The sequence below is a fragment of the Argopecten irradians genome, chromosome 11 (genome assembly GCF_041381155.1).
Source record: "Argopecten irradians isolate NY chromosome 11, Ai_NY, whole genome shotgun sequence".
Lineage (NCBI taxonomy): Eukaryota > Metazoa > Mollusca > Bivalvia > Pectinida > Pectinidae > Argopecten > Argopecten irradians.
This window is the reverse complement of record NC_091144.1, coordinates 4,097,642-4,112,503: the sequence shown is the minus strand read 5'-3', so window position 1 is coordinate 4,112,503 and position 14,862 is coordinate 4,097,642. Positions and strand designations below refer to the sequence as shown.

The window sequence follows — 14,862 nt, the reverse complement described above, 5'->3', positions numbered from 1 at the left end:
TTCATGAAACAAATTTTCTTATTACTTACATTAGTACTGAAATGTACATTTTGTAACCTTGTGTTTGACCAGTGGTTCCTCTAGTTCCATGGTATTTACTGGAGACGGATACGTGATGTTCCCTTTGTCAGTCTTACGTCAGTATTATCCAGTGTACAGTTTGTTTCTCAAGTTCTCCACACGACAACGGGAAGGTATTCTACTCCTCCATAACGACCAACAACAGGTATGCTAATGTAACGATAACAGTCCAATTGAATTAGTATCAGTATTATACCTTTCATTCGCATCTCTTTTTGTTATTCGTGTTTATCTTAGAAATATACAGAATTAGGTTACTTAAGGAATGATTTTTATTGTTTGTTGTTTACTGGTGTGTAAACTGCATTTTTGTACAGATATTTTAAATGACACGCGTCAGCGCATCATGTTGAAATATCTGTACAAAAAATGCAGTTTACACAGCAGTAAACAACAAACAATAAAAATTATTCCTTATATTTACATTTAGATCGACCATTTCATTCAAATTAAGTGTTCAAATAAAATAAAACTCTGTTTTCCAATGTTATACGATCGTTGGAACAGCCGGTCAATTGATGGAATCCCGGAACAGCTGGCTTCAATTTGGCGGGAAATGTTGTCAAATTCAGAGAGTACACAAAATATAGTTCCACATTGACTTTACCTTTTTCATCCCATTTACACAATATTTGTTAATCTTTTATTTGTTGATTTATAATTTAAGATTTACATAACATTCATACATGAAATCTATTGAAGATGTTTCATACAGAAACAATAGGCTTAACCGGATGCGCATTCACACTACTTGCGGAAGTCAGTGTTCCGGTGTGTATTCTTGCGCGGTAACCACTGCGTTAACGCAAGTGTAAACGATTTCGCAGTTGGTAAAGTTATATAACAAAGAGAAAACGGAAATATAAATATTAAGATATGATGTGGCAACCAAAACTTGGCCATGTTAGGAGGAAGAAGACATAGTCTTCATGACGTCATACGATTTCATTAAAGTTATTTTAGTGTATTCGTGACCTGCCACTAAAAAATGACGACGAAACATTAACAATGTTTCATTTCATATCCGAGTCAATATGTTTGCTTTACTAATATCGAGACTTAATCTGGAGTCTGTCATTTAGGCCTACAGACGTCTTCATGATATACAATCATGCTAAATGAAATCTCAATATTCGATATGTTCCTAAAACAGACTAGATGTTAGCTAGAATAGCATTTACGATATTTAATCTAGCATTTTATTACGACGATGGCATTTCTCCCGTGAGCGTGTAAACAACCCGCTGTAATGTGAGTGTTTATGAGCGGAAGTTAAAAGAAAGAAAATCGTCATCCTCACGTGCTGTCTTTTAGAAAATTTTATCTGAAATATTTGATGTGTACTTTTGCAACATATTTTTTTTAATTTTTTTTTTTCACAATTTTACTCGCATAATTTCCGCAAATGTGTAAAAAAGCCTGTTATGCTCACTTTACATATTTAAAGCGGCGGCGATGAAAAATCTATCAGCAATTTATTCTATTTTGTAACATCTGTTCTGACAAATCGAAGATATATATTGAATATTCTTTAAAACAAATAAAACAAAAAGAATCACTTAAAATGATATTATTGTTAATGCGTCAACCTTACCAAGTATTTTATTGAAGATAAAACAGTGATGATATTAGGATTAGGATACTCTAAAGCGATATTTTTCTTTCCCAATGTTACAACATTGTAAGGACTCATCTTACTCGAAATTCCTGAATGAGCAAAACTATTTTCTTCTGAATTTCAGCAACTACAAATGTTACTTTCTGTATCGGAAGGGTTTATACACATGGAAGCAAGAACGAAAAGAGGGACTACTGTTCTTAGAAGTAAGCAGGATACATACGCTGATGGATCGTTCCATTTTGTGGAGGTAAGTGAATTTAAATCAATATTTAATGTTTAAACGCGATAGTATCTTGTTTGAATTATGATGTAAAGCGTGCTCTTTGGCTTTCGGTCTATTGCTCGATAAATAGAGCAGTACTGTATTCACTCCTGCTACGAATGTTTTTTTTTCTATCATAAACACGAGCAGACTCATTAATATTTATCAGTGATATAGGCTTAACACCATCATCACCATTGAAAAGTTTCAGCTTTTATTTCACTGTTTCCTGTATGAAATGAAGTACTGATTGCGCATGCACCAAAAATAAAAGTAATCATTTTATGTGTATGATTCTTCCTTGATCCTTGAACGATTCGTCAGCTGCATGGAGCTCAAACGTTTATTTTTGTATTTTGATCCTGACCTTTAATAGTAAAAGCCATCGTATGCGTAATATTATCTGTTGATTCTCACAGATGCAAATTCCAGTATTTAAATCCTGAACCTTCTCTTTAAAATGAAACATTTGTGTACTACAGTTGATTGTGCTATGTACCTTATCAGTTTATTGTTTCCCTCCTTCCACCTTTGTCATTCGGACACTTTACGGTGCCTATTAATATATTACTTGTGTTATTAACACCTGATAGCAGCTAACTTATCTTTACCAGGTAAACGTACAAACAGACGAGATCGAGGCGAACATTGACGGCGTCCCAGACACCTTTACAGCCGAGACATCAACACAAGAAATACCCCCTAGAACAGAGGACGGTATCTATGTTGGTGGTCTAGGTTCCTCCAATCAAATCATCGCTGGTAAAACTAAGCTCAGGTAAAATACCGTGTGGTTCTGTCTGTCAGCGTCATTTTTATAACGTGTGTTCTACTGTTCTATCGGCTTTCTTCTGTTACAATGCTATTATATATAGTTGTTGTCTAGGATTGAGGGCAACAGATGATTTGTTGGACCCGAAGACAAACTGTTGCCCGAGGCCGAAGGCCGAGGTACAGTTTGTTTGAGGGTCAAACAAATCATCTGTTACCCGAAAACCCAGTCGATAACTGGTTTGTTATACTCATTGACTCAAAGCAATGCATCGACGTCACGAATTGTAGATGTGACGTCACTCCGGTGAAACAACTCTTTTTAACAGTCGATTTTAACCGTTCTTTGGACGACTCGACGGAACAGTTTATTTATTGGCATTTTGTCAATAGAATTTATATAGAAACAATCTTATAGGGGTATAACAATACATAATATTTAACTATAGTGTATGCTTTAACATGAGTCAACTATTAAAAAACCCTTCCGTTGTTTAAGTTGTGGCGAAACCTTATATGTGATACAAAAGGGCCGAATTTTTGAAATGTGGGAAGCTGTCACTTACGAAAATAAACAGCTACTGGTAAAGAAACAATCCATAATTTACTTGAATGTTCCAGGTTTTGAATTAAAATGTTTATAATTTGTACTTTTTAGACCTCTTACCGGTTGTGTCTCCGAACTACGTATAACAGAGCGGGACATCCCTATGTATATGTTACAGGAGAGTAAGAACGTGGTATATGGCTCGTGTACAGATAGCGTAAGTATATCACTCTGTACACTTACTTATAAACAGTCAACATTGTCAACATATACATATACATTGAAATATTCACTCACCTTAGCCATACATTAAGAAGAAGACAGCGATACATTATTTTGCTGTAGTGTTTCTTCGTTTATCAATTTGTTGTCCGTCAATCCGTCTGTTCGTCAATATTTTCTTCCGTCAATATTGATATCTGTATAGAGAGCTTGTCAGAGCGTTCAGTTTCACTTCTGCTTTGTTGTATATATAGGCGTTTGATTACTTTACGTTAGTGTTTAAGTAGGCGTAAATTTCCAATTTGTTTCCATTTCAAGGAACAATTTAGTTTAATGTTATATCGCCAATTTATATGTATATGTTTTATTCTCACAATGGAGGACTAAATATCAATACATAAAAAGCATAGATGAATTATATGATTAAATATCAGTTTGTCAATTTGATATCTCAATTTCAGTTAAGATGTTTTGGACCGGGATATCTCAATTTGAGTATAAAATATCCCTATCTACGTTGCACATCCATACTTGTTTATTTGTCTCATATACTGTAAAGACAAACGCTGAATTAGTTGTTTCAAACACTTGTATAGCGCTATTATCACTTGAACGTCAAAGTTGATGACATCATCACCAATGTAGTCCGCGGTTACATCCAGTTTATTGATGACGTCATGTAAATTTCAGGCGCGTGAGAGAAAACGCCTGACACACAGGTTAACCCAGAGAAGTGAGGGTGAAATTGAAATAAACTTTCTTGATAGTTTTAATAATTTCGCTTTCAACACCAATCCACAATTGGTGGTGTAAAAGAGACATGGAGGGTCGTTAAATTGCGACATACCGAAGTGTTTGTCTGTAAAGGATAGATCACAGGCGTTTGGCTCTACAGATGTATTTCTCTATATTTATATGTATTACTGTGTCAAGGTCTATAGCTCGGCCAGTCATATACCACAACCCATCGAGATACAAATGGTTTATCTTTAATTTGGCATAGGATACAATATATAGCATTGCCGTTTAAATGTCACTAGGTATCCTGTAACATCGGGCAATAACCAGATTTCAACACCTCGGACGTCGTAACGTCCTCCGATAAACACACATGTCAACACTTAAGCTTTATAAGAATGAAGGTTAGGTAGAAAACAAACTTACCGGTATGTTACTTCAAACATTTACAGACTTATTGGTAACAACTCAACAACCATATTGAATGGATTAGGCTACCGTCAAAGAGGGTGACAGGGTATTTATTAGATCAACAGCGGATGGATGGTAATCCAATATAACACATGACAAAACTTATGTGAAATACATATGAAACAATATTTGTTTCAAGAATTAATAAACCAAAAAAGCCATATCTAGATAGTATCTATTTGCTCAACGAAGCCCTTTGAAATTTCAGATTGACAAATGTATGTCTCCAGGCGCCATGTTACAATATAAGTATATGAATAAAATTTGTTTTCTTGACGTTGAATAGCTCCAAAAATAATTGAATCATACAAGACTTTAATTTGGTGCATGCTTACTAGTTCTCAATAACGTATTATCTTCGCGTTAATCCCATTTTGTAAAATAACTGGCCGATTAAGTATTTTATAGACAATCATGTATCTATAAAGGAAATAATTCATATACCACGTGATACATGATAACGTTGTGCGGTCGACTGGTGATGGAATGCTAACATCATTTCAGCAGGAAGATTACATATAATTACCTTCCATCACCACTAGAGATACTAATCCCGCACAAACGTTATCGGGCAACACGTGGTACGTGATTATATTCCATTAAAGAAACAATTTTGAGTTAATTGATTGATGTTTGATTTTGACAAAAACCTTGTAATTCATACAGACAAGAAAATACTAAATTAGATATCTTTATAAAAAGTCAAAATTGAAACAAAAAGAACAGAAAGTAACCGGATATTGCACATACAAAAAGTAAATCGTAATGTCTGGAAAAGGCAGGTGACCGGAAAATGAAAGTACATGTAGTGTAGACACAACGTTATTATGAACTGAAGATAACCTTTGTCCATGGTATTTACGAAACTTATGTGTTGCCATGACAATTTGTATTCAGAATAAGGCGTTGTTTATAACGCTTGTTAAAGCTACATATAAACGTAGATAATGACTTGTCTCTTACTTTAGGGATTAGATAAAAGTTATGTCACTTAACTGGTGGGATATTTGTTACTTACAGAACGTACCAGTTATAATCACACTTCTATCTTTAATAGACATAGCCATCTTATGTACCTTATTTGATATAATGCTATGAAATGTTATATTTAAGTACCCCGAACAAAGTTGGAAAGACTAATTGGTTTTACTTTTAAGGATTGATTCTTGCTTTGGTCGATTTAATGGGTTGAAATAATAAGTAGGCCTAGTTAGGAAGCTCCATCTTCAAAGGCAAAAGTAGGTCCAGAATATTTTCTTGTGCGAAGACCGGTGTTAAAATATACCCAAGTTCATGAGCAAATAAAACCGCATTTTAAGTACATGTAGTTTCATTGAGTCCAACCCCAGTAAGAATTGAAATATTCTTCCATATAAAGCAGATCTAACATTCTCCGCATGCCAATGATTTTGCAAGCAGTAGGTCAAGACATACATGTTCAAATGAGAAAATGGACCAGAATCTCGTTATCGTTCCAAACATAGTCACATACCTTATGTCTGTCTTAGGTAATATAACACTAGGAACAAATCATCTGCTCGTCATCAGCAGTTCGGATTCACTTATATACTTAGCAAGCAAAACTGTGTCACGACTGACATTAATGTTATTCTATATAGCATGATAACATAGATTAATCATATCTTTTTTGAGAAATTTAAGCTGAATATAATTAGCTAGTCCTATAATTATGGCACATGTATAATGGTTATCTCCCTTTGTCTCATTTTAAAAGTGACAAAAATATTACAATATACAGATATGTATCAAATGTACTTTTTAAACCTAACAGACCAAGTGAAAGACAATCCTATCTCTCTTTCTGAACTTTCTGAATGTTTCGTATGTATATGATTACAATGTCGCCTGGGTATTGATGAAATGAAAGTCCTTTTAGAATTTATCGGGGGTTAAAACCTTTATGGTAAGAAAGATTTTGTGTTCAGCAGAAAACTTGTTTAAATAGTGTTTGGTGTTCAGCTAACTTAATATTTTTTGAAATAGTGTTTGATGTTCAGCTGATCGAATGTTTGTTGAAATAGTGTTTAGTGTTCAGTTGATCGAATGTCCGTTGAAATAGTGTTTGATGTTCAGCTGAACGAGTTTGTTGAAATTATATTCGGTGTTCGGCTGATCGAATGTTTGTTGAAATATTGTTCAGCTGATCGAATGTTTGTTGAAATAATGTTTGATGTTTAACTTACCAGATGTTTTTGACATATTATTTAGCTGATCGAATGTTTGTTGAAATAATGTTTAATGTTACGTATTTGTTTTCCTTTTAGTTATGGCATCAGTGCGTTCAGTTTGTTGAGAGCAGCATCCCTGTACCACTTGAAGACTTAGTGGAATCCAGTAGAATATATGTGACTGTCAGTACTGAGGCTTTGGGGACAGTACTCAACTATAAAAGGAAAGATGTAGGTATATCATAGGTATATAAACAATAACTGGCTAAACATTTTTAATAAAGGTATTCTAAGTGGTTAAAGGTATTAGATATAAATACCAAAAATAATAATACTTCACATATAAGAGCACATATTCCGAGAATTGTCTGAAAACCTCTACAGATCACCCAAAGAATTGTCTTTAACCCTCTACATATCACCCATAAAATTACCTGTAATCCTCTACAGATCGGCCAAATAATAGTCTATTACCTTCTACAGATCACTCCTAGAATTGTCTGAAACCCGCTACAGATTATTCATAGAATTGTCTGTAACCTCTAAAGATCACTCATAGCATTGTCTGTAACCCTCTACAGATCACTCATAAAATTGTCTATAACCCTCTACAGATCACTCCTAGAATTGTCTGTAACCCTCTACATATCACTCCTAAAATTATCTGTAACCCTCTAAATACCACTCATAGCATTGTCTGTAACCCTCTACAAATCACTCAAAGAATTGCCTGTAATCCTCTACTTATCACTCATAGAATTGTCTTCAACCCACTAATTATCACTCATTGAATTGTCTGTAACCCTCTACATATCACTCAAAGAATTGTATGTAACCCTGTATAGATTACTCATAGAATTGTATGTAACCATCTAAAGATCACTCATAGAATTGGCTGTAACCCTCTAAATATCACTCATAGAATTGTTTATAACCCTCTAAATATCACTCTTAGAATTGTTTATAACCCTCTCAGATCACCCATAGAATAGTCTGTAACCCTCTATCACTCGTACACAAGTTTCTAATTGAGTATACGTAACTGTAAGCATACCTAAATGCATTTAAGCACATTATCGAATTAAAATATATTTGCGGAATACAGATTCGAGGTTTTCACAATTACAGCTATATAAACAATATATAATATAATCACATTCACAGCTATAAAAACGATATATAATGGATTCAAATTTACAGCTAATTAAACTACATTTAAAAGATTAAAAATAACGGCTATATAAACGATGTGTAATAGATTCACATTAACAGCTACATATACATAAACGATATATAATAGATTCACAATTACAGCTATATAAACGATATATAATAGATTCATATTTACAGTTACATAAACGATATATAATAGATTCACATTTACAGCTATATAAACAATATATCATAGAGTCACATTTACAGCTATATAAACGATATATAATATATTCACAATTACAGCTATATAAACGATGTATAATAGATTCATATTTACAGTTACATAAACGATGTATAATAGATTCACATTTACAGCTATATAAACAATATATCATAGAGTCACATTTACAGCTATATAAACGATATATAATAAATTCACATAAACAGCTATTTTTTTTTCACAGTACAAATATTTTATTCCCCCAGCTGTATATGATGTGTATATACATTTGAGGCATAGCAACATATGTATATACACATCAGTAAAAAACACGATATTACCTCTGATATATGTACGCTTGCAATTATATTGTTTAATAAAAACAAAACCAGAAATAAAATACGGCTTAACGAAACAGTGAATCGTTACTTACATTTTGATTAGTAGCGGTCTTCTCATGGCGAATTAATGCTAAATGTTCTTGTAACAATTTTGTTAAGTTAAAACGTTCAGATAATTGTCCCATACTACTGTATGTATAGTGTATATGTGACTGTGTAGAAATCTTTATCATTTTCAAGGATGTGGTGAAACCACGAATAAGAGGGAAAATCCGAAATGTACAATGTATTTAATGCAATAACGGAGATATTGTTTCAAAGATTAACTAAGATTATTCCCACTCACAAAATAATTTGATCGTTCAGAATTACGAAAGAAAATATCCGCGAGTATTTCCTGATATAAAGCATATAGGCACTGAGTGATTCATATCTACCTATACGTTTGTATTTGATCCACATCCTGTAAGGTATTAATACGTATTGAATCTGCTTATTTCCGTAGAAATTTAATATCAATATTGACCTGGATGCTGCGGGTGTTACCATCAGCGAGAGTTTAGTGGGCCACGAAGAGATGCTATTTACAGCGCTAAACCATGATGATAGGTGGATGACGTTAGTTATTGAGGATCTGGGGTAAGTTTTATGTTTATTCCAAATATATCCGGTCTTTATTAGTACATTACGTATCATAATATACGGCAAAGTTATATCATTTTGAGGGAGATCATTTCGTGATTATCTTTGATACTAATTCACGGAAAATGTGAAAATTGTTGACGCACTGTCATTTTAGGTGACCTGAGACGAAGTCACAAGTGACCTTTTCTAATCGTCTTTTGTCCGTCGTCGTGCGTCGTTCGTCGTGGATCGTGTGTCGATTTATATTTTCGACTTCTTCCAAGGCACAAAGCTAATCAAATTTGTGAATCATATGTCCCCTAAAGGGGCTATGGGTGAGGCCAAAAAGGATCAAAAATAGCATTATTTGCTCAATTTTCATAGGACATAAGTTCAATTTTGTTAGAATTATCAACCTGAGATAGTATTTTAAAATAATATCAATAAAGGTCCAAGTTGACCCCAGAGGAGCCAAAGAGGCGGGGCCAAATGGAGTCAAAATAGCTGAAATTTTAAACATCTTCTCCACTAGCAGATGTGGTAGAATCAAATGCTCTTCATATGTTGAGGGGTCTTTAGACATTTTACAAAAATTGTGAATTTCATGGCCCTTGGGTCTTAGATTTCAACTTTCCCCTTTAAGACTCCGTGTCAAAGATAGGTGGTCACCATTGGGGCACGCACTCCACCAGGATAAAATGATGTGCTATTTTTGTGCATGTGATATGTTTTTATTAATAAAGCACTGTTGTATTATAGCAATCTCCCTCATCAACAACAAAAATTGTGCTTTAGATCATTACATACCTTTATCTGTATAGTCCACGTGTGTATCTAACATCATGGTAGACGTTCATTCCGTTATCATTTTACTTTTAGAAATGGGATAATATAACATTAAATGAGATAAATGTAATCATAACTTTCTTTTGTGTAGGACCGAAGTGAGGGTGAGTCTGAACGGAACAGTAGTGAGTGTACAACATAAAAAGCGAGGCTGGTTATCTATAGGCGCGGACGCCCCGGCAGAATACCATATTACCGTCGGAGGAGAGCAAGGGGATGCTGTTACGTCATTTACCGGGGGACTAGCACGCGTAATCGTTAATGACAAGTGAGTATGACGTCATATTCTGTGTTATTTATACCGTTGTTTCGTAATAATGGTATTCGGATCCAATGCCCCTGTCATATTGATTAAAAACAAGAGTTGTTAATCTGAGAAAATGGCGTAGTAATGACAAGCATAAGGAGAGAGGGATAATTACACATATCATTCAAACCAAATAGAAAGTTTTAAAATATTTGTTTGAATTTTATAAGTAACCTAATTCTTAATGTTCGTGTTAACTGTGTTTTGTGACAATATACTAATAGTATTTAAAGAGGTGTAGGTCTACTTGTGTACTTGTATCGTTGATGTTTCATCATTCCGTTTGTGTTCTGAACCATGTCTATCGATGTTTTACAATAGAATATTTCGATGCAATTTTGGATGATTTGAACACCCTCGAGGTTAATATTACCATCGTGATATCCACCCCTGGATTGTGTCATAATCAAACTGACAGCTTTACTAGGACAACAGATGACCATATACAGGCCCGCAATGACTACTTTAGAAGATGATAAAGACGCGACTCATTATCATTTAACCTCATTCGATCATCAGACTTTCTGATAGATACTATGTTTACAGCATAGTATGAGGTACGAGTTGTCTCAAAACAAAAGCATGCCTTTTGTCGATTGTCACACATTTCGACCGCAATTTTGATTGCCATCCCGAAAAACTGATATATCAGACGTTTCGACCGAGCATGTGATTGCATATAATATCCCATTTTGATACGTCAGTGTTATGTATATGGCTACAAGAGTCTATCTGATATTTTAAAGTATCTTGTGGCTAAACAGACTAGGGTTGGTTTAGTGCACATAGCATGTTGGGTCGAAATAACCCGCCGTCTACATCAAAAAGGCCGAGACATTTCATACCTGCGCACAATAAATGTAAACAAACATGTAGACGAACAGGTTGTGTTAGTGTTATTTTGGACTAAATAAGGCCTTATAGTGGCTGAATATATATTCCATAGAAATGATTTTTGATTTTTTTTAAAATTTATTTTGACCTTTTATTTCGGATTATTGATATACTAGCTTTATACCGTTTTTACCTCATTAAGATTTCTTTTTATTTACATCCTATGATTTAATTTTACATGTAATACACATAAAGTAAAGTTGTTGCCCATACTGCCTTGGTGCTGGTGTTGTGGATATGAGGATAATGGTAGTAACCCCTGGACGTCGAGGATAAACAATGGTAAAAGTGCAAGGTTACGGTAGGATCCGTCTAGGACAATAAATACACATATATTGATATATAATATAATAAATATATTTAAAGACTTTACGAGGTATAAAACAAACATCGGTTCATCTTCGTCAATGTTTATGAGGTTAGCTGTTCGCGTGGTTTTGCTTCACAAGTTGCCTTTAGTAGCGATGCAGGTTATGTAGTACATGGTCACTGTCATAAGTAACGTCACAAAGGTAACTGTTATAATACACCTACATGTTTCTCGTGTGACAGATTCGTCGACTTGGCGTCCGCTGCTAGTGCACATAACCTACATGGATGTGAGAGGATGATTCCAGAGTTACCGGAAATGGACAAAGACATGAAGCCCGTCTGTTAACCCTCCCATGATTCCAGAGTTACCGGAAATGGACAAAGATATGAAGCCCATCTGTTAACCCTATCATATGTAAATTTGGTTTGACATATGGCTATATGATACGATGTGACACGGCTGTTTTAAATTGCATTAATTTTATATTTTTATGTAAATCACGACTTTAAAGATGCTTCACTGCACAAAACCAGGGGCCGACGAATAAGTATTTTTCTTCGCCTACAGAAGTAACTTTTCATCATTACCTCTATTGAAAAGTTGAGCTTCTTTTTTACTTCAAGATAAAAATATAAAAAGTAATTAACATCCCATGGTACTGTACTCGATATGGAATGAAGTACTAATGGCGCATCCACCTAAAGCAAAACAAGTTATTTTGTGTGTGTGTGTGTAAATTACACTTACATTTGCATAAGTAAACACCAGTTATTGTTCAAATGAGGATGATTCTTTATACTTTGTCGATGGTGGAACATCTTTAATAGTAAAAGGATCGGTGATAAAATGATATAAACTCGTTTATAAAAAAATGCACAATAAACTTCAACAAGTTATCACAATAAATGAATAGCTTATGGATATAATGATATCTAGCTATAACAAATAAACAGATTGACTCCTTCTGAATATATTTTTTCTAACCCTTTACCAACATGAATGGATTTGCATATTTTGTCGCTTAAAAGTAGAAAATGGAGCTGATTTCGAAATACACATAGAGATTTAGGTTACAAATATCCATCTTATGTCAATTCTTTAACTTAAGACAGGAACAAAATGAAATGCAACAATGATTATTAAGTTTTTATATATAATTTCCAAGTATGAACTATTGTATGTGTGTAACAATGAGAAACTGCTTATTTCTAAAATAAGACACGGAACATAGTTGTACACCGTCCTACTGGATATTGTTAATTTGATTACCATATTTCATCCTTACATGAACCATATCTTTTTATATAGAAATCCAAGTGAAGGACTCAGTCTATTGTCTTTATTAACTCTCAAATTTATTTTTTAATTCACCATATTTTGCCTTTTGTAACTTGATTATAAATCATCAAAAATTTTTATTTTGTACTGTGGATGTTATTACATAATAAGACTAATCAAGGCTTTATACATAATAAAAATTGAATATATCAACAAAAAAGATGATTTTTTAAATGCGTGTTAGACATATAATTGTTTTACCGTGTGTTTGTTCACATTGATTGTCTCAATTATTATTCGAACAAAAACGTCTCATAGGATATGCGCATTGAATTGGTTAACTATTTCAAAATGTATAATTAAAATTTTATTGACTATTACTTTTGTGACCAGTAATCAATCACCATTATATAATTTGTTTGGTATAAGTATGATATATACTGGTCGTTAGACACAGAAGCTTCATTCTTCCTATCAGGGTACGTGTGGTTATCAGGAAAACATAAAGGATATTACCCAGAGTTAAAACCAGTGATATTTTTCATGCCTATAAATCACTTCTTCAGTGCAGTTTAACAGAAGCTGATCAAAATTATATTATCGTGACTAAGACACCACTTTTAACTCGTAAATTACTGTTTATCTTGTAGTTGAAATAGAATATGCGAAAAATATACATTTTATGAAAAACATCCAGACATAGAAAAATATTACTATCACTACTCAACCATGCTAAAAGGTTTACTAGTGTCTAAATCAGGTACTACACACACTTGTTAGACCAGATTTGATTTGACAAAAGCATGTTAAAGTATATTGAGAATGGTTTGCATTTGACAGTTCAACTGACAAGATAAGTGATTGATAAGCGTGTAGATGATCACTTGTTTAAAAACCGGAGGACATTAAGTCAAGTATATCGATTATGTTACGATAAATGTCATCCGTGATACCATTAATGCACACTGTTAAATGTTTATGTATATAACACAATCACCCAGGATTTGTATTGTAAGGAAACAATTTCACACCAAAACTAAACACCAGGTGCGATTTTACTTTAACTTTTACATCATTAATCATGTTTTGATATTTATATTTTCCACATTTTGCATGAAAACATGCTTGTTCATTGAGCAAAAAACCACAGAGAAGTTTGTTTGCATTAGATGAAAATAGTTTTTACCTATGTAATCTTTTGAACTGGTTTTATAAAACATAGTAACTTATTTTTTTCAGGCTGATAAAATCGGTCAAATAAAGATATTTAATCTGATCATTTGTGATTTATTGTATAAAAAAGTTTTCTAAAAATGGAAACCCTAGTGTTACACGGTCCATTCACGTAAAATTCCATAACATAATCGAATGGAGCATACATGGATGTAACAGGCAAACTAATCCCAGCGTAAGCGTTTTGTCATGAGTTATCAAACCTATAATGTAAATAGAAAATAAAACTGTTTTCGGTTGTATAGCCCAGTGAGGCCACGTTTTTGGGTAAGCCGAAGCTCCGTCTAATATGGTTAACTTGATTCAAACGGCGTGTCTACCAACAAACGTGAATAGCACGTCGTTTTAAGTAACACATTGTATAATAGTGTTTTATTTCTCCTGATGTACGGAATCTAAGGTACAATATATTCCCATTGTACAAACTGATAAAAAATCGGATCTTCGATAAGGCTGTGATACTGTACGTTCCAGTAAGAAAGAGCAGGTTGACCTGAGCGGCGTGGAAATCAAGATTTTAACCATATTGTTCTATATTCTTTCCGTTACACTGCCGTGCATTGGTATGGATTGACTTTCTTCAGACTATCAACCGAGGTTGAGTATAAGGCTAGCATTCCAATTCTACAAATATAATTATTTTGATGATAATTCTACATTTTAATTCATATATTACATACATGGTCTCGCTAAATAAGCTTAATAACTTATGTGCAACTAAATCTTTCAGAATAACAGCGATACGATAT

General features: G+C 33.6%; 1 protein-coding gene across 1 annotated transcript in view; it reads left to right on the top strand.

Moving 5' to 3' along the window:
- The window catches only part of LOC138334327 (uncharacterized), a 42,298-nt gene extending 28,142 nt beyond the window's left edge, over window positions 1–14,156 (top strand). Inside the window, exons 19-26 of the mRNA XM_069282976.1 lie at window positions 73–226; window positions 1,824–1,949; window positions 2,579–2,742; window positions 3,394–3,499; window positions 6,999–7,133; window positions 9,124–9,257; window positions 10,180–10,356; window positions 11,842–14,156. Coding sequence (XP_069139077.1) covers window positions 73–226; window positions 1,824–1,949; window positions 2,579–2,742; window positions 3,394–3,499; window positions 6,999–7,133; window positions 9,124–9,257; window positions 10,180–10,356; window positions 11,842–11,947 — 1,102 coding nt within the window. The 3' untranslated portion in view covers window positions 11,948–14,156. The remainder of the gene's footprint in view (window positions 1–72; window positions 227–1,823; window positions 1,950–2,578; window positions 2,743–3,393; window positions 3,500–6,998; window positions 7,134–9,123; window positions 9,258–10,179; window positions 10,357–11,841) is intronic.
- The last annotated feature ends 706 nt before the right edge of the window (window positions 14,157–14,862 follow it).